Source organism: Lipotes vexillifer, unplaced genomic scaffold, assembly GCF_000442215.2.
Source record: "Lipotes vexillifer unplaced genomic scaffold, Lipotes_vexillifer_v1.1 scaffold1242, whole genome shotgun sequence".
Classification (NCBI taxonomy): domain Eukaryota; kingdom Metazoa; phylum Chordata; class Mammalia; order Artiodactyla; family Lipotidae; genus Lipotes; species Lipotes vexillifer.
Window position 1 is genome coordinate 746,995 of NW_006793169.1, and position 25,620 is coordinate 772,614.

The 25,620-nt window shown below is 40.7% G+C and overlaps 1 protein-coding gene across 1 annotated transcript in view; it reads right to left on the reverse strand.

The window, feature by feature from the left end:
* Positions 1 to 25,620, reverse strand: part of MDN1 (midasin AAA ATPase 1) — a 157,075-nt gene that overhangs the window by 115,144 nt on the left and 16,311 nt on the right. Inside the window, exons 3-15 of the mRNA XM_007466260.1 lie at positions 22,526 to 22,750; positions 22,063 to 22,170; positions 21,790 to 21,982; positions 18,747 to 18,989; positions 18,374 to 18,505; positions 15,435 to 15,538; positions 13,464 to 13,578; positions 9,476 to 9,669; positions 8,442 to 8,523; positions 5,542 to 5,637; positions 4,090 to 4,202; positions 1,716 to 1,864; positions 719 to 779 (exon numbers count right to left, since the gene is read on the reverse strand). Of these exons, the coding sequence (XP_007466322.1) occupies positions 719 to 779; positions 1,716 to 1,864; positions 4,090 to 4,202; positions 5,542 to 5,637; positions 8,442 to 8,523; positions 9,476 to 9,669; positions 13,464 to 13,578; positions 15,435 to 15,538; positions 18,374 to 18,505; positions 18,747 to 18,989; positions 21,790 to 21,982; positions 22,063 to 22,170; positions 22,526 to 22,750 (1,815 nt within the window). The remainder of the gene's footprint in view (positions 1 to 718; positions 780 to 1,715; positions 1,865 to 4,089; positions 4,203 to 5,541; positions 5,638 to 8,441; positions 8,524 to 9,475; positions 9,670 to 13,463; positions 13,579 to 15,434; positions 15,539 to 18,373; positions 18,506 to 18,746; positions 18,990 to 21,789; positions 21,983 to 22,062; positions 22,171 to 22,525; positions 22,751 to 25,620) is intronic.

The window sequence follows — 25,620 nt, forward strand, 5'->3', positions numbered from 1 at the left end:
AAAGAGTGATAGCAAAAATAATGCTACAGCATAATGTGGTCCTCAAAAAAGAAGAGTAAATGAGCTTTCTTACAGATATCACAAAGAGCAAAAAGGACAATAAATTCTATTATCTTATGCCTTTAAGAGTTTGTGTAAGCAACTGCTTAGGGTTAATGGGACAGACCCTATTAGGGTTCAACGTAAGGTATGCCAATAGCAGCCATGGCTTTTACAGCCTTCAGCACAGACTAAAATTGTTCATGAAACTAACATATTCAAAACCACAAATAAGGAAGAAGGGCATTTTACTGACCACAGTGGAGCGCCATGAGCCATCCCATTTAACAAAGTGGAGGCTACTTAATGTTTCAAAGATAATCAAACTGCAGGAGAGCCTAGCTTGAAGGCAGTGTGAGTCTAGAACATAGGCTTCAGATAAATGACTGCACACACAAACATTACTTGATTACATACTTACCTTTTTGTTTTCCTCCCCCTCCCAGCAGGATCCTTGAGAGCAAGAACCTCAAGTGTTCTTTAAAATGAAAAGAAACATCTATACACTCAAGAGCTCCTTAATAAATTCTAATAAATAATACCCTGCTGGGGTGGGTGTAGGGGGGCAATTCTCTGAACATTTTTCCAAGGCTAGTTTTGAGCTTTACAGAAAAAAAGTATTTCTTACCTCAAACAGTGAACACAAAATAACAAGAAAAAGATTTAAAATCACACTTACCCTCCCAGCAAATCTGCAGTGTCACTTTGCTGATTCATATTGACAACCCTCAAACGGTGGCCTTTAATAAAGAAAGGGCAAAAGGGTTATCCTGAAAATGTAAAGACTGACAATATCCAGTGTGATCCTTAAGGATGTGTGGACAAGGGCACAGGGCAAATCTTAAAATGTGCATTTCCTCTGACCCCCTCATTTTACTTTCAGGAATCTTGACTATTCAAAATGTTCACCTAACCCAGAGATATGTAAAAGAAGATTCATTTCTCTAGCATCAGGTAACTGAAAACAACAAAAAACCCTTCAGTAAGTCAATGTCTGTCTATGAATTAGAACTAAATAAATATCCAGTGTGAAATATTTGTCTGTCTATGAATTAGAACTAAATAAACATCCAGTGTGAAATATTATTTAGCCATCAGAATAGGAATGAGGCAGTTCTGTTTTTAAAGATGTCCAGTTTGCTTATTAACTAAATGTAATACATAGAGAATGATCCCGTTTGTTTCAAAACAAAACCAAATCTGTATGTATTTGTAGACCACAGATTAGAACTGAAAAAAGTTAATACCAATCTGTTAACAGTGGTTATTTCCAGGGGGAAAGAATACATTATTTCCAAGGTAAAAATTTCCAGTGCTTATCTCCAGGGGAAGTGGAGTGGTAGCACTTCTTAAATTCCAATATTCTTTGGACTTTTTTTTTTTAAAAAGGCAGTCAGGGGACTTCTCTGATGATCCAGTGGCTAAGGATCCGCACTTCCAATGCAGGGAGCCCGGGTTCGATCCCTGGTCAGGGAACTAGATCCCACACACTGCAACTAAGAGTTCGCATGCCGCAACTACAGATCCCACATGCCACAACTAAAAAGAGCCCATATGCCGCAACTAAGACCTGGCACAGCCAAATAAATAAATAAATATTTTTTTAAATAATAAAAAGTCAGTCAGTGTCAAATGTCTGTTGTCTGGGGGCAGAGTGCTTCCCCTCTAGGAGTTACCTGTAATATGAGCCAAGTACTGGACGGTGGAGGTTTTGCCGGTCCCGGTCTCTCCCACCAGCAACACAGGCTCCCCTTTGCTAACACACACCGCGAGCTGTTCAATAAGAACAGAGGATGGCCTCGTAGCAGCAAAGGTGAACTTCTCCCTGGGAAGGAGAAAGTATGTAAGCAGCTGGAGGAACAGGCTGCAAGCTTCTCTTTATGTTATTTTGAGGAATCAGATTTCCCACATTCAACAAACAAGGAGACAACTCAGAGTGACGGTCTTCATGTCATAACACAGGGGTCCCCAACCCCTGGGCCATGGACTGGTACCTGTCCATGGCCTGTTAGGAACCGGGCTGCACAGCAGGAGGTGAATGGTGGGAGAGCGAAGCTTCATTTGTATTTACAGCTGCTCCCCGTCGCTCGCATTACCACCTGGGCTCTGCTTCCTGTCAGGTCAGCGGCGGCAGCGGCGCCATTAGATTCTCATAGGAGTGTGGTAAACCCTACTGTAAACTGCATGCAACGTATCTAGGCTGCACGCTCTTTATAAGAATCTAATGCCCGATGATCTGAGGTGGAGCTGAGGCGGTGATGCTAGCGCTGGGGAGCGGCTGCAAATACAGATTATCATTAGCAGAGAGGTTTGACTGCAGTGAGACCATAATAAATCGACTGCTTGCAGACCCATATCAAAACCCTATCAGTGGGCTTCCCTGGTGGCGCAGTGGTTGAGAGTCCGCCTGCCAATGCAGGGGACACAGGTTCGTGCCCCGGTCCGAGAAGATCCCACATGCTGCGGAGCGGCTGGGCCCGTGAACCATGGCCGCTGAGCCTGCGCGTCCGGAGGCTGTGCTCCGCAACAGCAGAGGCCACAACAGTGAGAGGCCCGCATACCGCAAAAAATAATAATAATAAATAAAGTTTAAAAACAAAAAAAACCCCTATCAGTGAGTGGCAAGAGACAATTAAACTGCACCTTACGGACTAGACTGGACATAAGCAACACACTTCGGGTGTCACTGTCTCCCATCGCCCCCAGACGGGACCATCTAGTTGCAGGAAAACAAGGTCAGGGCTCCCACTGATTCTGCATTATGGTGGGTTGTATTAATTATTTCATTATATATTACAATGTAATAATAATAGAAATAAAGTATACAATAAATGTAATGTGCTTGAATCATCCCGAAACAACCCCCGACCAACCCCATCTGTGGAAAAAGTGTCTTCCCCGAAACCAGTCCCTGGTGCCAAAAAGGTTGGGGACCGCTGCTATAACAGATGTCCTTACAACATATGAACTGCAGAATTCATTCATTCTACATACGTGAAGCATTTACATAACTGCTACTTCACTAGGCTCTGGAAATTCAAAACACCAATAAGATAAAACATCTGTACTACCTATGTCATCTTGCGCAAACTACTTAACCTCTCTTAGCCTCGGTTTCCTAACTTGTAAAATCTGGATAACGACAGTTACTAGCTGTAGTGAGTTGAATTATGTTCCCCCAAAATTCATGTCTATTGAGGACCTGTGAATGTGACTTTATTTGGAAAAAAGCTCTTTACATGTATAATAAGATTAAAACCGTATCATACTGGATTTAGGGGTCAATCTTAAATCCAATGGCTGGTGTCCTTATAAAGAAAGAGAAATGTAGAGACACAAAGAAATACACACAGGGAAGAAGACCATATGACAATGGCATCAGAGATTGGACTGATGCAGCTACAAGGCAAGGAACACCAAAGATTGCTGGGAGCCAGCAGAAGCCAGGAAGATGCAAGGGTCTTCAGAGGTAGTGTGGCCCCGCCAATACCTTGGTTTCAGCCTTCCAGCCTTCAGAACTGAGAATAAATGCCTGCTGTTTTAGGCCATCAAGTTTATGGTAATTTGTTAGGAGAGCCCTAAGGACACTAACACACACATTAATTCATAGGTTTACTATAACCACTACATGAGAAAACATGTAAAAAGATACTCAGCACAATGTTAGGCATATAGCAAATATTTAATAAGTAACTAATAAATCTCAGAAATGTATACAACTCCAGCCCTCAAGGGATTAACAGACTAATGTTAGGACCAAGCCTGACCTCCAGGTGATGCTTACTTCACTAAACACACTACAATGAATAAAATCAAAGATACACCTTTGCTAGTCCCAAGTCTCTAATGACCCTCATCACCTCCTCCACCTATTAACATCTAGTTTCACAGAACACATTTTGGGAAATCACTGCTCCTTACTGTCTAGTACACTGGAGAGATCACAGTTCTGACATGTTTTACTCAAAAATAAGGGGCTGGACCAGACATTCCTTCTATCGATTTCCCAACGACCCCACAGTGCTCAGATCAGTTTGGAACCCTGTTTACCTCTGTATGTGGACAGCCTCACTTTGTTTCCGTAGAAGCCGCACTCGACCCACTTGCACATCTAGCTCGTTGATCGCAATTTCTGGTTTATAAAGTTGACAGAAGAATTCAGTCTATGGGAGGGGAAAGATTTTGCCTGAGTAAAATTCTGCATGCTCTTCAAATACTTCTCATCCGTGAGGCTTACTGTGCTCCTCTAACATGCCCTCTTACTAAGAGGCATTTTCAGGCTTCCAAGATCGGTAAGTTAGCTTTTAATTATATATTTTAAAATTCTCCAAGTTTCTAATATGTTTTTAAAAACACTGATCATGAATGTTTCCCTGTAATAGTACTTTTTATTCATTCAAATGAGCCTCTATCTACCTATATGAAGTGAACACAGTGAACAGAAAGTTTTACTCCTAAAAGATATGAAAAAAACCAAAGTAATTTTTCTTCCTCTATGCTTTCCTGTGCTTTAAACTTCTAACATAACGCAGGAAACGGTCACTTGAATAAACCATGATACATCTGACAACAGCCAAAGCAGAAAGAGAAGCTGTGACAGAGGCTCAGGACACATACCCATCAGGCTTATCCTCATCGCTAACCCCAAGAACCAAGATTTTGCTCAGGGTTTGGGGTTAGGAGTAAAAGGGGCAAATTGCCCAGGGAAGGTAAACCCCTCTTCAACCAAAGGGGCTGAATATTGATCAACCTAAGCCAATCATGGTAGTCTCATTTCTCTTGTCTACTGTAATTAACATACTTATTACTTCAGCCTCTTTTAGTAGGTGCTCTGTTACCTGCAGCCAAAACCATCCCGATAGTTTCATACGCCTAAGGAACACCTCTAACCATCTCGGTTCCTGACTAAGGCTTTTCTGAGTCATCATTCATTTGGGAACGCCAAATATCTGCCTCAAGATGAGCCCCAGACATTTCTCCAGCTACCAACACCATTGCTGAAAGGCTCTCTCCTCCAGAAGTACATATTTTGATATAAAACAGGAAAGGCAAATATTAACAGTATCAGCAGTGAACCTAAGTAGTGGGTATACAGGTGTTCACTAACACTTTTCAACTTTTTTGATATTTGAATATATTAACTATAAAAAGTTGGAAAAAATCTAATTGTGCACAGAACTATAGACAAAGGTGTTACTAAGACATGGTCCCAGTCCTGAAACCACAACCTACAGAATAACATGCTCCTTAAGCACTGGAGAAAAAGGCGTGTGTGTGAAAAAGGATGCAAGGCAGCTCACTCTAAGAACGTGGAACACAGGGAGAACTACTTATCCAGGAGACAGTGAGTTTTATGCCCATGAGAGGCAGCAATGAAACTACCAGCTTTGACAGAGGAGGTTGTTATTTGCAAAAGCTGTTCCAGGTAAGGACCAGAGACCAGCAATTAAGCTAAATATCCCAGCTTCCTTTCAAGAGGGAAGTAAAAATAGTATTACATACCTTTTTCTTGGAAATGTTCAATTTGCTTCCAATGACTTCTGCCATTTTCAGTTTGCTTGTCTGCTTAGAAAGCATTGCTGTGAAACAGTCCAGAGCCTATTAAAATAACCAAGGTAAATGCCAACTGATTTTTAAAATAATACATTAATAACAGAGCATGACTATCCAGGCCACAAAAGGGAGGAACATAAAATCCAGCAGAACTTTTCTGCAAGTAAGGCTAAGGAGAATACAAATAAAGTACCAACCCTAGACTCAAAGGACCTTACCATAACAGAGACAGGACACCAAAAAATGTGAAGACTTTACTATCAAAATACCGGTTAATTAGGAAAACACACACAAACGCCTCAGTCTGCAAATCCAAAATTCAGGTAATAATAGCAATTAGCATTAATCCTTGGGTATATGGTTCTGTGGGGGGGAAATGACTTCCAGACAGTGGAGGTAACACCAAAAGATTACTTTCTAGATGTAAAGGGGGACTCCTGGTGTGCAATAAAGGGATTACACTGTCATTACCCTAACCCAGTACTTAATCTTAGCAACGACTGACAGGCCAACAAGATACATGTCTTCTGCTATAATGAAATATAAAATACGTATCACCACCAAATGGATTCTACCCCTACAAAAGCTGAATTTGAATACATCAAGCATTTTGTTAAACTTCTACTTACAAGAAAGATAAAATAACAAGGGAAAGGACGCGAGTATGGCAAAACAAAGAATATATCTGGTTCTGCTGCCACCAAGTGTAATGTATCAATAAACTTCACGCAAGCATTTAAAAAAGAATGTATCTAGTTTTGTCCCTAATGCCTTACACAGAGCTTCAAAAATTCTTGGAATTACCAGGAGTAAGGAGTGTCTTTTGTTATTTACTGGAGCCCTTATGGACCTTAGCAGGTTTATTATGCTAAGCAAGGTAACTCTTGATGGGCCCTTAGATAGTTTCTGGCCAGGCCAGAAAGACCAAGGGTTGAAACTTCCAGCTCCATCTCCAACCTCTGGAGGAGGGGAGGGGATGGAGATAGAGTTCAATCGAATAGCCAATGTCAGAATAAGACCCCAATAAAACAATGGACATCCAAAGCTTAGAGAGCTTCTGGTTGGTGACAAAGTGATGTACCAGGAAGGTGGCACACCCTGACTCCACAGGAGTGCCTGTGCTCAGACTCCTGAAACCTTGCCCTATGTGTCTCTTCCATTTGACTGTTCTTGAGTTATATTTTTTATAATAAAACTGTGACCTGTATGGTGAGTACAGAGCTTCCAATGAGTTCTGTGAGGTGATTACTGTACCTGAGGAGGTTGTGGGAACCCCTGAATTTACAGCTGATAGGTCCTAAGTGTGGGTGGGCATCTGAGACTTGTGGCTAGAGTCTAAAGTGGGGCAGACTTGCGGAGGACTGAGCCCTTAAACCTGTGGGGTCTACACTAACTCCAGGTAGTCAGTATCAAAACTGAACTGAATTGCAGGACACCAGTTGGTGTCAAAGCAGTGAAGAAGCAACCAGATAAAGCCAGAAGATGAAACATTCTGTAAAACAACTGGCCTGATCTCTTCAAGGGTATGTGTGGGGTGGGGGGGAAGGTTCTGATACAGTAAAAAAAGTTCTTAATCCCATTCGCATAGAAAAGGATGTGGAAGGAGATTCATCAGGGTATTAACAGTACTGGGGGGGCTTCCCTGGTGGCGCAGTGGTTGAGAATCCGCCTGCCAGTGCAGGGGACACGTGATCGATTCCTGGTCCGGGAAGATCCCACATGCCGCGGAGCAACTAAGCCCGCGCGCCAAGACTACCGAGCCTGCGTTCCAGAGCCCACGAGCCACAACTCCTGAAGCCTGGGCGCCTAGAGCCCATGCTCTGCAACAAGAGAAGCCACCGCAATGAGAAGCCCGCGCACCGCAATGAAGAGTAGCCCCCGCTCACCACAACTAGAGAAAGCCCGTGCACAGCAACAAAGACCCAACGCAGCCAAAAATAAATAAATAAAATAAAATTTTAAAAATTAAATAAAATAAAGAAAAGTACAAAACAAGGTTACCTGTAAGAAAGATGAGAAATGCAGGAGAATGGAAAGGAAATTTCAATGGAGAGAAGAGGATTAAAGGACTGGCACACAGCACTTCAGAGTTCGGCCAGCTTAAGTGTGTGTTCCAAATGTGGGTTCTTTCTCCTCAAAATAAGTTAACCAAACACAGAGAGAAACTGCTAACCAAAATGGGTCACTATTCTCTCCTCAGTCCTAGCTGACAGAAACCAGAACACTTTATAGTCAAAATGGGTTAATGTTTTAACAGCCCAGAGATCTTCAGGCAGCATCACTTTAATCTTAAGCAGGCGGGAATAACTCTGTGTTCTACTGAATGTGGCAGAGCTACAATTCAATAGAGCTTCCCTCCCACGCAACACATTTTGTCCCCACGTCCAGCACACAAGGATGTACTTTACAAACCCCACATTAATTTCTCTGGACTAAAGTTAAAAAGGCCCTACTGAGGCTAGTGGTGGGATGAGACAAATATAAATCTATCAAATAGACTAAGAAATTATATATATATAGAAATAAATACTAAAGATATTTTATAACAGTATTATCACCTGGGAGACTTTCTTTTCATTTAAGCTTTAATTTCAGTACTGTATCTGTTTCACTCTAATTCAAACTATACTTATTTGAAATTAGTAGTAACCTGTTTCAAAAACCACAAAACATTTATTATGCCCAATCAGTTTTAAGGCAACATTAGTTCAGTTTTAACTAGCTAAGGATAATAAACGGTACCTACACAAAAGAAAAACTTTTTGATAGCAGTGAAGACACAGAAAATAACAGTGGAAATCAACAGCCTTAAAGAGCACAGAGAAACAAGCAGGAAGACTGTATCTTACCTCTTGAAAAATATTTAATGATGCTGATGAAGACAGACTGTCAAAGCTGTGGGCAATCCTATTACACCAATTCAGTAGATCCCTTTAAAAAAAAGGGGGGGGCGGGGGGCAAGAAATAAAAGACCATAGGCCAAAGACATCAAAGGCATCAGAGCTTACTTAGGTCTGGGAACACCTGACAACAAAGACTCTCCTTTTCTTCTGGCAACTGAAGATAAACAGTGTCAGGAAAAAGAATGAGTGGTCCCAGTCCCTCTCCTACCAGGAAGCGACCCAGAACTCACTTTTCCCCATCCATGCCAGACACGGTAGCAGGAGACAGGGAGCAATTAATTCTCAGAGCAAACTGAGGGGAGCTGCCCACACCTAATTCTCATTTCTCAAAGGGCAAGTCAACCACTGAGAACGAAGCGCAAAGGCATGGATGGAACTCACTATACAGAGCAAAGCCCAAGAGTCTTTTATTTAAGACCCCAAGCATCACAAATGGACATCCAGTCAAAGAGCTATGTCAGTAACTATTCCCAACTTTGGCTTTTAAAGTTATTTGCTAAACTTCCAGTTATAAGTAAGTCCTAAGAATATAACGTACAACATAAGTACAATTAACGCTGCTGTATGTTATATATGAAAAGTTGTTAAAGAGTTCTCATCACGAGAAAAAACATTTTTTTTTTACTGTTTCTTTAATTTTGTACCTATGAGATGACAGATGTTCACTGAACTTATTGCAGTGATCATTTCATGATGTATGTAATCATTATGCCACATGCCATAAACTTATACAGTGCTATGTCAATTACATCTCAATAAAACTAGAAGAAAAAAGTTATTTGTTAAAGTTAACATAATGTTACCTTCATAAGCCTTCCCATTCAGTAACTATAGATCTCAAAAAGGGACTGAACACTACGAAGCGGCCCAAACGTCTAATTTCAAAACCTGACTTCTTGTAACCACTCAGTTCTAGCTGCTAAGAACTTCTGAGGGAAGCAGTTTTTAAAATACCAACTCAAAAGTGTTTAGCCCAGTACCTGAGAGACAATTCTCTCCCCTCAAGGCTTAGTCTTTTGTGTTCCCATCTGGCTTCTGAAACTTCCTCGGGTGCCTGTTCCCCTCCAACAGAACTATCACTCAGAGGGTGATGTTTCTCTCCAGTAAGCCGGATGTAAATGTCAAGCAGGTGATCGGTTGCTACCGATAAGCTGGGATATCTATTTTGAAGAACCTGACAGAGAGAGAAAAAAAAGCAAAGAAAATTTAGCAGCAGACAGAGTGATTTTTTTTTTTTTTGCAGTACGCGGGCCTCTCACTGCTGTGTCTCCCATTGCGGAGCACAGGTTCCGGACGCGCAGGCTCAGCGGCCATGGCTCACGGGCCTAGCCGCTCCGTGGCATGTGGGATCCTCCCGGACCGGGGCACGAACCCAGGTCCCCCGCATCGGCAGGTGGACACTCAACCACTGCGCCACCAGGGAAGCCCGAAAGAGTGATTTTTAAAAGCACACATAAACTGCTGCTGACACTAGTCAACCAAAAATGAATTTTTCTAAGAAATCTGTCATCTTAACCAAGTATAATAATTTCCACCCTCACCCATACCTCCCACCTCTCAAAAGACCATGACTTTTTCCTGCCCAGAACTCAGTTATCTGGCAATCTCACCGCCTATCACACAGCTTAGGGTATAGAAGCTAGATGGGAAAAGGGTCTCAAGCAACATAGGCATCCAAGTCCCAGACACTTACTCATTGAAGTATCCTTCAACTAATACGTACTCTAATTTTTTAAACACAATTCTAGTACAGTCATTAAGTCATTTCTCAGACAAAAGCAAATAAGAAGCAGTTTATGGGAAAAGGAAAGTTTTTTAAAGCAAATCACAGTAAAAGGAGCTAGTGTTAAGTCCTGATAAAAAGTAGTTTTTATCAGACAATAGAATTTAACAAGCAAAAGATCTAGCCCAATTCACTTTGATAACTATTAAGAATTTTGTGCAGTATAATACTTGGTGCCCATAATATTGGTTCAACGCTTTTATGATATGGATTTGCTAAGTCAAGTCTACTTGAGAAGGAAGAAAAATACCATGTATATATTAGAAATATTATACCCTAATACATTTAAATTGAGAAGTATATCACGATTCCAATTTATATATGAAATATCAACATATTTTGTATATATTAAAGTTGTAAGGTCCACTAAAATCTTTTAACAGTGTCATCAAGTGGTAGATCTCATATATTTTTATTTCTTCATACTTTTTTTTTAAACTGGAGGATTTTACAACAAATATTATTGAAAACATTTCAGATGTATTGAAAATTAAGGACAGAAAAAGAATAATAAAATCAACAAATTCAATTTAATGGATACACATGTGGATCTTTCAAATACAGAATATACATTTTTTGTGTACGGAGGGAACATTTTCAAAATCGCCCATATATTTGTGGACCCTGGCTACCATAAACAAAATATACTTATTTCCATCACCCCTAAAACAAAAAGTTCCCTTTTGTTATCACTCCCTTCCTCCACATCCCCGTCCCTGGAATCCTGCACCTGATTCAGATCTCTATACAGTTTTGCTTTCAAATCTTATCATATACATGGAATCATATGGGATGTAGTGTGTAGTTCGGTTTCTCTTACTCAGCATAACGTTTTGAAATTCATCCAGACATTACTGTATGTATCAGTAGTTCATTCTATTTTACTGCTGAGTAGTAATTCCATCATATGAGCATGTTGTATATTTATAATCAAGGTGAAAAAAAGAAGCTGTTTTTACTTGAAAAAATTTTGTTAGGTTTAACACTTTAGTAAGGGCTCAGTTATTTGGAAAAAAAGTTCTGAATAGAGATTTCTATGTACCAACCAATTAGTCATTTTCTACCTTAGTCAAAAAACATCTTTTGTTATTAACATGAATGTCAAAATTTAAACACAATATCACATAATAAACTAATCTAACATGATATGGTTGTCAATTTGATATGTATTTTGGAGATTCCTTCCTTTAATAAGCGTTTATTAAGTACCTACTTTGTAGCAGGCACTATTCCAGGGACAGAGAAACAAAATAAGGAATGGAACCCGTCCTCGAGAAACTCCCCGTAATATAAGAAGCAGATATGAAAGCAAAAGCAAGCTTGCAGCCTAACGGACAGCATGGTCGGCCCTGCTTGGGAGACCCGGGAAGGTTTCACAGAGCAGGAGAGGCACCTGGCAGAGGTCGCTGGTAACTGTGAGAGGGGACTGCTGGCAGAGAAAGCAAGCCATCTCTGGTGCCAGCACGTGAGGCATCAGGGCACATTCAAGGTGTACGGGAGAGACAAGGTGTGAGAAACTGCTAGGGGTAAGTTCCCGGCACTTACTAGGTATGAGACTAGCATTATGTAAAGAGCTTGTTTTTTGAAGTGTAATTTGATATTTCAGCAAGAAGTCAAAGCCAGTCTTTCTAAGCATAAGACGGCTGTGGTTGGCAGCAACAGAAATGCAGTTCCTTGTGTTCCCCATGAGGTCGGCATAGGAGATTATTTTATTTCCTAAGTAATACACACAAGGTTTTTAGCTACCAGTCATTTATTTAGCAGAGTGTTATTAGGTATTTAGGAGAGTGTTATTAGGATCAGTAAGTCCAGAAGCTTAAAAATAACCAGTGAGCTTCTGAAAGTCAGCTACCTAAATATGACCTAGGTCACTGAAGCGAGGAGGTGTGTGCTCCTGTCGCACTTGCGGTGAGCAGAGTGACACACTGCTGATCAAGGCAGGAGTCGAAGGAGGAGTTCTGGCTCATCCTTCAAGTACAGAATACAGTAAGAACGGAGTGGCTGTCAAATGTTCTTCTCATCCTCTCAATCCCCAATAAATTACACCTAAATGTGAACTTCAGCCCTCTCCTTTAAAGAAAAGACTCACAATTTAAGTCTGAAAACAAAACATTTAAAGGTCTGCAACAGCAAAAGAAAGAGGAGCACTATGACAAAGCAATACAACAAACATTTACAAAATGCCAGGCACGGAGTGGATGCTGGGGACACCAAAGCTGAGTTAAGTTACTGGAGGAGCTTACAGCTGAGGGCGGCAAGAGGGGAAAAGAAAGACATACAGGACACACAAATACACAACTGGGAACTAGAGTGAGATAAGAAACTCACAAGTGTAAAACAGGCTGTAGGGTTATACAATCACACCATCAAGGCAAGGCTTCTTAGAGATTATACCATCAAGGTTTACGCAGTAATCGGTGAACTCTGAAAACCCCTCTGCTAGTAAATACCTAAATGCTAGATAAAATATTTGAAAAGGTTGTCTGGTGCCACTTATTTATCTAAAAACTTATACCAAGAAAGAGGAAAGCATCGCTGCCATGACTGAATGATCACTGACAATGCTTTATTTGCGGCTCTCCAAGATGAAACGTTGGAAGTCGGGACGCTTCCCAAGTGAGGAGGTAGATCCAAGGGGAGACAGGAGGTTGGCAGGGTAAGGTGAGGCACACCTCTCAGTGTTCGCGGAGAACCAGAGATACTACAAAGTAAATCTATGTATAAAACCTTTAAAATAAGTCATCTCAATTTTCATTAATACCCAGATCAAAATGTACATAAAGTTGTTAAGTGTGCAAGATATTAGTTACAAAACAACTTAGTATAAAAAAGATCCTTTGCGGACAACTGGGGAAACTTAAACATGGTCTGAGAATTAAGTGCTACTGAGGAATTCATTTTATTGGGTATAATAATCACTACGGTTATATATGGAAATGCCCTTAGAGATGCATGAAAGTATTTAAGGGTGAAATGCTATGAGGTTTGCTTTCAAATATATTAGCAAATAAAAACTACTAGATGAAATTAATACAGTAAAATGTCAGCATATTAACTGTTAAATTTAGAGTGACGAGTATTTTGGTGACTCATTGGGCTACTTCCTCTGTTTACATGTAAGTCTGACACTTTTAATAATGAAGAGTAAGAAAGAAAAGCATTGATACTTTCAAATAACCCCATACCTCATTCAGTTCTGTCTTATCCATGTTATCCAGGTAAATTTTGGTCCAGTATTTGTCTAGCAGAGTAGCATGACTATTTAGCGGTCGATACCAATTTCCTCCACAGCTCAAGAGTCTGTATTTCAGAATGAAAAACAGAGTCACACAAAATTCCCAATTTTAATCTTGAATTATGCCCCTGGTTATCCCTTGCTAGACGTTATCTCACATCTGAGTAAAACTCACAGCTCCTTCTGGTGCCAGACAGCACTATGTTGGGCTTACAGGGAGCATGACAATGAAAGGCTGCCACCAAGCCAGGTTTGACTATTTTCCTAGGGGGAGTAATAGGGCTTTAACCAAGTTATTTTCACATCACTGCAAATGATCCTATTAGGCGTTTTGAACTCAACAACATGTTCCTTTTCCTTAAGACATAACTTCAGGAAAAAGAAAACCTAATCCAAGACCAACAGCACTAAAAATAAGTTCACTGCTTATTACCAAAAGCGACAGTACCTAAAATTATTTAACATGCCCAGAAGAGAAGGAGTATTCATTAAACACATACTCTGGGCAAGCCATGGGCTTACACCTAAGCCATGTAATTTAATCTTCACAACAACTGCCCTGAGGGGATGATGCCCTTCTTTTCTTCTAACTGTAAGGAAGAACTGTACGGAAGAGAAGGAGAGTAATGTCCCTTGCTCACTCAACTATGACTACAAATGGCAAAGCCAAGAACTGAACTCAGGTTTGTGTGACATACTTCTATGATGTCTCAGGACTTTCTGGGAAATGTATCTAGCAGGAAAGAACTTCACCATCGCTGTGAATAAAATCAGGGTCTATTAAAACTAACAGGGCCTAGCAAGGTCTTCCTTAGAACTGTTAGCTCTGCATTCCATCTGGAAGTGAATGTTCACAGAGGTACAGTAAACACTAATATAATCACTAAATACAATGTGGCATTATTTTCACTCTTGGGCATTTTAAGACCTTAGAGAAGCTGTACAGTTATAGACAAGTAGTAGGAAATAAACCACTGCCTTCACATTATTTTAAAAAGTAGATAGGGACATATACTAAGTTTGCTTAGGTTTTATTCCTCTGTTGATACTTATATTCAATTAATTTTTTTAAATGCCTGAGGTCTACATGGCTTTATCATCACCACCATCATGGCTGGGCACTTACTATGTGACAGGTCTTTACTCACTTCACCTAACCTTCATAACTTACACCAAGTTGTAAAGTAGGTGTTATTGGCCCCATCATAATCAGTCAAGCAAGGTACACACAGGTACAAAGTGTCAGTGTCAGGACTCAAACCCAGGGCTATCTGACAACAGTCTCATCTCTGATTATGTTTGAAAACATGAAAACAAAACAGTTTTTTAAGACTGGTTACTTATTTTTAAGTGGGGGAAAAAAAACCCACTTTTACCTTCTAAATTAATTATCTCCATTAAAAATAGTCAGGAAGGGGCTTCCCTGGTGGCTCAGTGGTTGAGAATCTGCCTGCCAAAGCGGGGGACACGGGTTCGATCCCTGGTCCAGGAAGATCCCACATGCCATGGAGCAACTAAGCCCGTGCATCACAACTACTGAACCTGTGCTCTAGAGCCTGCAAGCCGCAACTATTGAGCCTGCGTGCTGCAACTACTGAAGCCCGTGTGCCTAGAGCCCATGCTCCACAACAAGAGAAGCCACTACAGTAAGAAGCTGAGCACCGCAACGAAGAGTAGCCCCTGCTCACTGCAACTAGAGAAAGCCTGCATGCAGCAATGAATAGCCAACACAGCCAAAAATAAATTAAATAAATTTTTTAAAAAGTCAGGAATGAGAATGTTGAATCTGTCATCACTGCTAACTAACCTTGCTTAAAATGGGCCCAGAGAACTCTATTCCAAGACTTTCGTACTCAGCACTCTAGCACGTGGACTTAGGAAGAGGCTCCATCGTGGGAATAGAAGGGTTAATGGGACGTACCTCCTAGTTGCAAAGAACTGAAATCCAGGAGCCACTTTCAGACAGTCACCTTGGCCAGGAATCAAGAGCTCTCCATTCTCCAAGAGAGGGATCAGCACGGAAACCTAAATTACAAAACCCCAGTGATAAAGCTATTAAGACAGAAGTAACAAACAAGAAAGCAAAAAAACCCTTTAACCAAATGATGAACACGTCCTTAAAGGAAACCCTACTTCTCACAGCATGAACTGGGGTCAAATGCCAGGCGGGAATACTGGAGCCACCTACACTCCAGCAGAGCAACTTATTCATTCAGCATTCACTGAGTTCCTACTATGGACCAGAATCAAGCAAGACAGGAAAAATCCAGACATGACTGAGGCTTTACAGCCTAGAGTCTGACGGGAGATAGCCATGCAAACTACCATATAGCATGATCGGTGTGACCCCCAAGGGGTGTACAAAACGATATGTGAAGACAGAGGGTGGCTGTAGATCAGTGTGTAGTAGTTTAGAAGCAAGGCAGTGAAGCCATTCTAGAGGTAATGACATTCACTGAGTCTGCAAGTATGAAGAGGGATCAGCCTGGTTTGTTGGGAGAGCAATGGCACATTTACTCTAGGCAAAAATATTCAAATGGATAAAAATGTATATGCCTAAGAGCATGGCAATGAGAGGACTCTTACAGTTAGGGTTAGAGCAGAACGTGTATATGAAGTAGTGGAAAAATACTAGGCTTAGAGATAAATGATAAAAGGCCTTCTGTGCTGAGCTAAGGAGTTTGAATTTTTTTCATGAAGTTGCTGAGAGGATTTTAGTCTGGAGAAAAACCTATTTTTTATTTTAGAAAATGAACTGTGCAACAATATGGAAGATAAACTGAAAGAGAGCCAGCCTGGAGGGAAAGAAGCGAAAAAGGACACCATTCAGGTAACAAAGGTAAGATGGCAGGATAGATTAGATAGACAGACAGACAGATAAAAATAAGAAGGCCTGTGCTAAGGCAGTGGGCTAGGAGGGAACAGAAAAAGAGATAAAGAAAAAGTACTAAGCAATACGAGACTAAGTGAATGCGGGACTAGAGGAAGGAGACACATCAAAATTCTGGCTTGGTAATTGTGTGGCAGGAAAGGCTGTTGCAGGAAAGAGCAGATAAGGTTCATTTTGAACATCCTGAACCTGTACCTGCTAAGGAAGATCCAAGTAGAGATTTTTCAAGAAAAGTATGGACTAGACATACGGGTCTAGGGGATGTGGGTTTACAGAAGTTTGAGGAAAAAAACAGTAAGAAGAACAAAGAGCCAAGGAAGAAGGTCCTAAAATACCAAGGTAATTTTATTGAGCATCCTTATTTCATACATGGCTAGGAGACGAAAGGAAAAATATTATAGGGGCAACTCCAAGATAACTCCGACACTTGAAACAAGAGACAACCATCCTGAACGAGATCTATAAAAGCCATAAAAGCTACCTTAAAATAGTAATTAGTTAGCAATTAGCTGAGAAGTTCTGGAAATAACAAAATAATGATCAAGGGTCCAGGTATGTTTTAAAATAAACACAACTTCACTATAATGATGATGAAGTTTAAATCAACTGAACAGCATACCCTCTGGAACCAAATGTATTGATAGTAACAGAAGGGGAATGGTCTACACAAAATGGAACTCAGAGTACAAGAATTTTCTGATGTTTACCAGACGTTGCCCAAGGAAGATCAAGACAGAAACTAACAGTTTGGCCTTGAAATCTGGACTTGGTCATCAAAGAATGTACTTGGCTATGGCAAAGGGATAGATCCCTAGGCTTCATCATGACCTGAATGGAATATCCCTTATGTTCATCTACCTTCTTTGGCTCAAATTCTATGATTCATAATCCTAATGACTTCCCAGGTACCCTGATGCCTGAAAAAATTGCCCAGGAAAGAGAGCTATAGAAAGCGCTAAGACTCAACAAATACTTTTACATTGGCCTTGCAGTTTATAATTCAGTTTTATTTTTAAGTCTCATTGGTAGTAGTCATCCTTGGCTCTGGGCTTCTTAGGAAATCTGAGTCTCCAGCCCTATAAAACTGAGCATTAAAATCTTAGAACATGGTGGTCAAACTAAGCCAATAACCCCATTACATCTTTACCTCACTAGACTCTAAAATATGTGTGTCATAAGACACACACATATTTATAGTCCCTCCTTCCCCATACATTTCCCTAAACCTAAAGACCTTTCCCACCTCTCCTTCCCCCTCCCCCATCTCTGTCTCCTCTCTCTCTCCAATCCAAGAGGGGAAAGTCCATACACAGGTAGCTTTACGGTTCACGGTAAAAGAAAATTAAAACCAATCTCAGGAAAATCTACCCAAAGGAAGATTTTTTTCATTCTGGAATACATTTTTTTGGTCATAGTTTACAGAATACAGAAGAAACATGGACTGCCTCCATAGCTAAATTTTATACACATATAAAAGTGATCTTTTTGAAGTCAAAAATATACATCCAGTTTATTTTCCTTAATGGAACAAAGACAAACAGGTTCTTATTATATCATCTCTTCTTTCATCTGTCCTCAGCCCACTGCTCTACAAATGCCATAGCCAGGGAGCTGGGTCTCAAAGTTCTCAATGTATATGCAGTATGCATTAAGATGTTTCCCACCAAGCCTATTCTTGGAAAGTCTGTGAAATTGGTCATGTTTTCAACTAAAGGAGGAAAAAAAACTGTGAAATTGATCACATATTCAACTATTAAAGGAAACAGTACAAGCAGAATTTTAATAATTTTCTATCAAACAAGAGATCAGCCCAGTAATCCAAGAACTCAAACCAGATTAGGTAGATAACCAACATACCATCTCTAAAGAAATACCTATGTTGTTTAAATAATCCCCCAGTATCACTATTAACACAATTCTCATTCTCTTCAAAGACAAGAAATTAGCGAGTTACTAGGGAGGTGACATACCACGTCCAAGGGAGCATAGTCAATATCCTCTAGAAGGATCCAGTGTCCGTTTGTGGCCGCCTGTGTCAGGGTACCAGGCTGCCACACAAACTCTCCTGGGACGTCTGTGCAGCGATACATTCCTAACAGCATCTGCAAAAAGAAGATAAAGTAATTATTGAAGCCACACACCTGAGGAGCCAATGCTACATCCTGCGATTAGTTCCATTAAACTTCCACAGGGTTATAACAGGTACCTGAGGTTTTACAGCGTGGTCCCCTCAGTTATGAGGAAGACCAATAACTATTCTCATATTCTCTTAGCAAAAACAATATTTTAATGCAAATATTCACAAGTATGCTCACCAACCAAAATCTGCCATTTCTTTCTTACCTTACTGTCGGTCTGATCTCCAAGTTGGACTTTGAGAAGCTGAGGGGGCTTCCTTCTACCTGTCATTGCAGCTAAATGTTCAACTAAGGAAGTTTTCCCACATCCAATTGGTCCTTCCAACAACACAGCATTCTGAGAAGCCACTGCCATAGCCAGGGTCTGAAGATTTTTGCAGACTGACTCAACCAACACATAAGACCTAAAGGCCAGCTCCTGTTCGCGAGAAGAACTCCAACTACTGGCCTAAGGAGGCAAGTGAAAAATAAAAGACATATCAAGAAGAGTCTTTCCATCAAAGGGCACAGGTTAATTTCTACAACAGTGCTTCCACCGGCTTTTACATAAACCTCTGCCAATAAATTGGTAGTACAGGACCTATAATAACAAGTATGTTATCCAAAGTAAGGATCTGACTTTTTCACTTTCCTTTCTCCCCCGCTACTCCAACTCTGGGGAGAAGGGTGGGAACTCACTAACAAATTTAAGAAAAAGTCTCCCAAACTTTAAGAAGCCACAAAAGTTGACACACAGGGGATGGGAGCAAGCCTCATCTCTAATAACTGGATTTTTGTTTTTCTTTATCTTACCATATTCTAGGATTTCACGTCTAAGATCAAGAATGCACAATACACTTATGAGATCATCAGGGGAGTAAGGACACTGAAAGGATACACTATAAAATTGTTCAATTTTTTCCAGGTGTAATAAAGAGTTCTGGGAATTTTTTAAGTCCTTTTTTTTTTTTTTTTAAATGTTATTGAAGTATAGTTGATTTACAATGTTGTGTTAACTTCTGCTTTACAGTAAAGTGATTCAGCTATACATATATTATTTTTCATTATGGTTAATCGCAGGATACTGAATATATTTCCCTTATATTATATATACATCCTACATATAATAGTTTGCATAAAGTCCTTTCCTTTTACACACACACACACACACACACACACACACACACACACAAAAAACTACAAGCATACCTCAAAGATTTCGCAGGTTGAATTCCAAACCACAGCAATAAACCAAATACCATAACGAAGCAAGTCACACAAAATTTTCGGTTTCCCAGTGCACATACAAGTTATGTTTACACTACACTGTGGTCTATTAAGTGTACAACATAGCTTTATGTCTTAAAGACAATGTACATACCTTAATTTAAAAATACTTTATTGCTAAAAATGCTAATGATCATCTGAGACTTCACCAAGTTGTAATCTTTGCAATAGTAACATCAAAGACCACCAGTCACAGATCACCATAACAAATATAATGAAACCGTTTTAAATATTTCAAGAATTACCAAAATGTGACAACAGAGACACGAAGTGAGCAAATGCTGTTGGAAAAATGGCACCAACAGACTTGCTCAAGGCAGGGTTGCCACAAACCTTGTTAAAAAAAAAAAATGCAATATCTGAGAAGCACAAGAAAACAAGGTATGCCTATATTTAGCTAAGAAATGATGTGGTATCTGGGAGTTGCTTCAAAACAATATGGTGTGAGGACAGTGTTCAGAAATATAAATGCAACATTACTGATCATGAATTTATAATTACTGAAGCTGAATGATGGGTACATGTGGATTCATTACACTATTGTTTCTACTTTGGAATACGTTTAACATTTTCCTTAACAAAAAGTAAAATAATAATAATAATGCATCCAATATGTTTAATGGGTAGTTTCAGTTTTGCAAGATGAAAAAGTTCTGGAGCTTGTTTGCTAACAATGTGAATATACTTAACACCACTGAAGAGCACACTTAAAAATGGTAAAGATGGTAAATGTTACATTCATTTTACCACAATTTAAACAAATTTTATTAACAATGGACCTAATATGACACAGGAAAAAAGGACCTCTTGGAAAAGTGCAACGATTATTAACTTTTAAGGAATGGTAAATTCTCAAACATAGCTTGTCCCCTAAAGATATGTGAGGACAAAATGAGATTCAGGGCTGGAAGTTCTAGAACTTTTTGCAGAGCTGTTACTCTTAGCAACCGGCAGGCAGGCTGGGCTGTAGCTCCATTCTGCACTTCTGCCCCAGTGTTCTGCCACTGCCACCCAGTATATCAAGCCTACCCCAACCAGAATCCTTCCCTATGTTAAAGTTCTAATGCTCCAAACCTAATCTATGTTAGGAGAGCGGTTAAAGAGGGGTGGGGAGGTCTTCCTGACCAGAGGGAAACACAAGGTGCTTTGGAAATGCTGGCATCTCAGTGCTGGTGACGGAGATATTTAGTTTATGAATAATCATGCAGCTGTACACTTACGACATGCACTTTTTTATATCTGTATTATACTTATCTTTCTAATTTTGTACTTCCCAGATACAAACTGATAGTTCAAGGAATGACTCAGGACTTGTTCCAGGAAGAAAACTGGGTGGGTTTGACCATCAGACAAAGTGACAACTGACTAAAGACTGCTGGGGAAAAACAGACTGGTTCCCAGTGTTCCCAGATTATGGAACCAGACTCTGATTTACAAGACTTTCCAAAGTGTAGTCTGGAGGCACACTCTTGGAAAGGTCATTTGCTATGGCAGGGGAAGAGTTCACTACAGATGCTAGCCTCTCACACAACAGGCAAAGAGAATATTCTGACAGAAAGAGGCCGGGGAGTTACACCTGGGCCTAGCCCCATCTCTGCCAAAGGACAGCCCACAGGTCCTGGGCAAGTCATTCTGCCTTAGTTTTACATAAATATGCTATCACAACGTGGGCCACCCAACTTCAAACAGCTGTTGTAGCAAGTAAATGAGGTCATACACGGAAGAGCTTTGCTAAAGTTAAAAGCTTTTGCATAGGCATCATTACAATTTCTGACTTCACACTAAATAGGGACAAACTGACAATCAAAGAGGAGGGTCCTGGGTGAATTTCTCTTACTCTCTCCCTGAACACTTCTGTAAGTGGAACAGTAATCTGGCAAACTCGATTTGGCGCACACCTAGAACACAGAGCCCAGCCAAGGAAAAATGCACACTCAGTGTTTGGATGGAAGAGGGCACACACGCCACTGCTGTCAACATACCTGCTCCCCAGGGGCTGGCGGCTGCCCAGGCAGCAGCACACCACAGACAGCAGTCACCCTGGAGGAGAGGTCAGCTGAAACAAGGTGTCCTTGTAAATACTGCAGCTCCTTCTCCTTACGCCAAAGGGAGGCTTCTGGATTGGCCAACATCAAGGCTTTCTCTAAGTCCTGCAGCTGGGCCTCTTCTAGTAACCTGAGGAAAATGAGGATCTCATCAACTACTCTAACGCCCGGTAAAGCCACATCAAGATCTCCAGGAATGCTCCTGCTTACCTTAACCGGAAATGGATCAGTTCCTCACTATTAAAAATCTTCTTAAGGAATGATAACTTGTGCTCTTCATTCATACAGGTGACCAAAGAAAGACAATTGGCTGTGTACCTGGAGAAAACCAAAGTATATAAACTCAGGACCTGCAGCTGATTCTAAAGAATAAAGGAAATTTGCTAGCCAACTGAACACTAGAAAAGGAAATCTTATAATTAACACAGGGAAGGGTAGAAAACACAAATCAGGCAAAATAAATTCACCTAATGGAACACAAAACAATGGAATTCCACTCATACCATCTGATTTCCCTCTGAAATGACACATGAAAGGGAATAAGAACCCCAAAGGGACCAGAACAAAAATGACATCTTTTAAAAGGTTTCCCTTCCCTCCTCATGCACACAACTCCAGACTCCCTCAACCATCCCCACACTAGAAGCACAGGAACAGCCCAACAGCTACGCACCAGCGGACCAAGATGTCATGGCTCCTGAGGAGTGGGATGCACACGCTCCAGTCCCAGAGCTCCCGGAACACAGACTGCTCTTGCTGCAGAAACTTGTAAGCTGCTTCCATTAGGTCCCGGAGCTTCATCCGCCTGCGCCCATACCGGACTGGATTTGCATCTGAGCTCTCTAGGAAGAGTCTTTGAAAGACTGGAGAAGTGTCCTTGAAATACTTCAGGGCAAACCTTCAGAAAGAAGAAGAACTTTCATTGCTTGGTAAGAATATCAAAGTATACATATCCACTTAATGAGACAACGGAACATAACAGTAACTCCCAAGGGTTTGAGAACCAAAAGAGATGAATGCTTAAAGCCACTAGTCCTAAGATTATATTCTGTTCAAGTTCAGGAACCAGAATTGCAGCATGAGATATCTAAGAGGAAACAAAAACCACAAGAACTTATCACAAGTGTTTACTACTGAAAATAAACTCATTTTCAACAAATATTTATTGACTTCTCACTATGAGTTACACACTGTGTTTCAGACACTGTGTTAAGTCCTGGAGGTACAAAACCAAGAAGATACTTTCCTTGAGGAGCCTGCTATCTAGGAAGGAAGAGAGTCACAGAAACGAGAGGCACAAAGAAAACAGATTCAACTGAACCTGGGAGAGTCAAGAACAGATGCTTTGGCTGCAACTTAAAAGATGAAGAGGTGGGCTTCCCTGGTGGCGCAGTGGTTGAGAATCTGCCTGCCAATGCAGGGCACACGGGTTCGGGCCCTGGTCTGGGAGGATCCCATATGCCACGGAGCGACTGGGCCCGTGAGCCACAACTACTGAGCCTGCGCGTCTGGAGCCTGTGCTCCACAACAACAGAGTCCGCAATAGTGAGAGGCCTGCACACCGCGATGAAGAGTGGCCCCCACTCGCCACAACTAGAGAAAGCACTCGCACAGAAACGAAGACCCAACACAGCCATAAATAAATACAATTAATTAATTAAAAAAAAAAAGATGAAGAGGTGATCCTCATGAGAGAGAGTAAGACTGGAAAAGAGGGACAAAAAGCTACAAGACATACAGGAAATAATTAACAATGGCAATAGTAAGTCCTTCTGCATCAGTAATTACTTTTAATGTAAATGGTTTACTCACAATCAAAAGACACAGATTAGCTGAATGGATATAAAAAAGAAAAAAAAACAGCATCGAACTATATGCTATGTACAAGAAACCCACTTTGGATCTCAGGCTACACATAAGGTGAAAGTGAAGAGATTAAAAAAAGAAAATCCATGCAAATGATAATCCAAAGAAAGCAGGAGTGACTATATTAATACCAATCAAAACAGACTTTAAATATTTTTATTTATGTATTTATTTGGCTGTGCCGGGTCTTAGTTGCGGCATGCGAACTCTTAGTTGCAGCATGTGGGATCTAGGTCCCTGACCAGGGATCGAACCCAGGCCCCCTGCATTGGAAGCACGGAGTCTTAGCCACTGGACCACCAGGAAGTCCCCAAAACAGACTTTAAATGGATAGAATAATGAGACAGAAGATCAATAGGGAAACAGAGGACTTGAACAACACTATAGACCAAAGGGACCTAACAGACACATACAGAATACTCTACCCAGCAACAGCAGAACATATATTCTTCTCACATGCACATGGAACATTCTCCAGGATAGGGCACATGTAAGGATGCAAAACAAGTCTCAACAAACTTTAAAGTACTGAAATTACACAAAATACCTTTTGAATAATAACACAAAATATTACAATAGAATGAAACTAGAAAGCAACAGCAGAAGGAAAACTGGAAAATCCTCAAATATGTGGAAATTAAACAACACGCTCTTAAACAACCAAGAGATCAAATAAGATATTACAAGGAAAATTAGAAAGGACCTTGAAACAAATGAAAAGAAAAATACAACACACCAAAACCTATGGGATACAACAAGAGCAATGATAAGAGGGAAGTTTATAGCTACAAACACGTATATTTTAGGAGATCTCAAGCTAACAACCTAACTTTACACCTCAAGTAACTAAAAAAAAGAATAAACTAAACCCAAAGCTAACAAGAGAAAGGAAATAATAAAGATTAGAGCAGAGATACAGACCAGAAAAACAACAGGGAAAAAAAAAAAATCAACAAAACTAAGCGTTGGTTTTTGAAAAGACCAAGAAAAGTGATACACTCTTAGGTTAACTAAGAAAAAAATAGAAGGTTCAAAAAACAACAGAAATGAAAGAGGGGACATTATGGATGCCACAGAAATAAAATAGACTATAAGGAATACCATGAGGGAATTCCCTGGCGGTTCAGTGGTTAGGGCTCCATGCTTCCACTACAGGGGGCATTGGTTCAATCCTTGGTGGGAGAACTAAGATCCCGCATGCCACATGGCGTGGCCAAAAACAACAACAAAAAAAAACCACACACACACACAAAAAATTAACAATTGTTGGTATGGATGTGGAGAAGCTGGAATCCTTGTGCACTGTTGGCAGGATAACATGGTGCAACTCCATGAAAAACAGTACAGAGGTTCCTTTAAAAAAAAAAATAGGGGGCTTCCCTGGTGGCACAGTGGTTAAGAATCCACCCACCAATGCAGGGGACACGGGTTCAAGCCCTGGTCCGGGAAGATTCCACATGCCGCAGAGCACCTAAGCCCATGAGCCACAACTACTGAGCCTGCGCTCTAGAGCCCGCGAGCCACAACTACTGAGCCCACGCACCTAGAACCCATGCTCCGCAACAAGAGAAGCTGCCACAATGAGAAGCTGGCGCACCACAATGAAGAGTAGACCCTGCTCGCCGCAACTAGAGAAAGCCTGCGCGCAGCAACGAAGACCCAATGCAGTTAGCCATCCATCCATCCATAAATAAATAAATACATATATACATATATAAGTTTTATTTAAAAAACTAATAATAAGTAGGGACTTCCCTAGTGGCGCAGTGGATAAGACTCTGTGCTCCCAATGCAGGGGGCCTGGGTTTGTTCCCTGGTCAGGGAACTAGATCCCATGTGCATGCTGCAACTAAGAGTTCACATGCCACAACTAAGGAGGCTGCCTGCTGGACCTGGCACAAC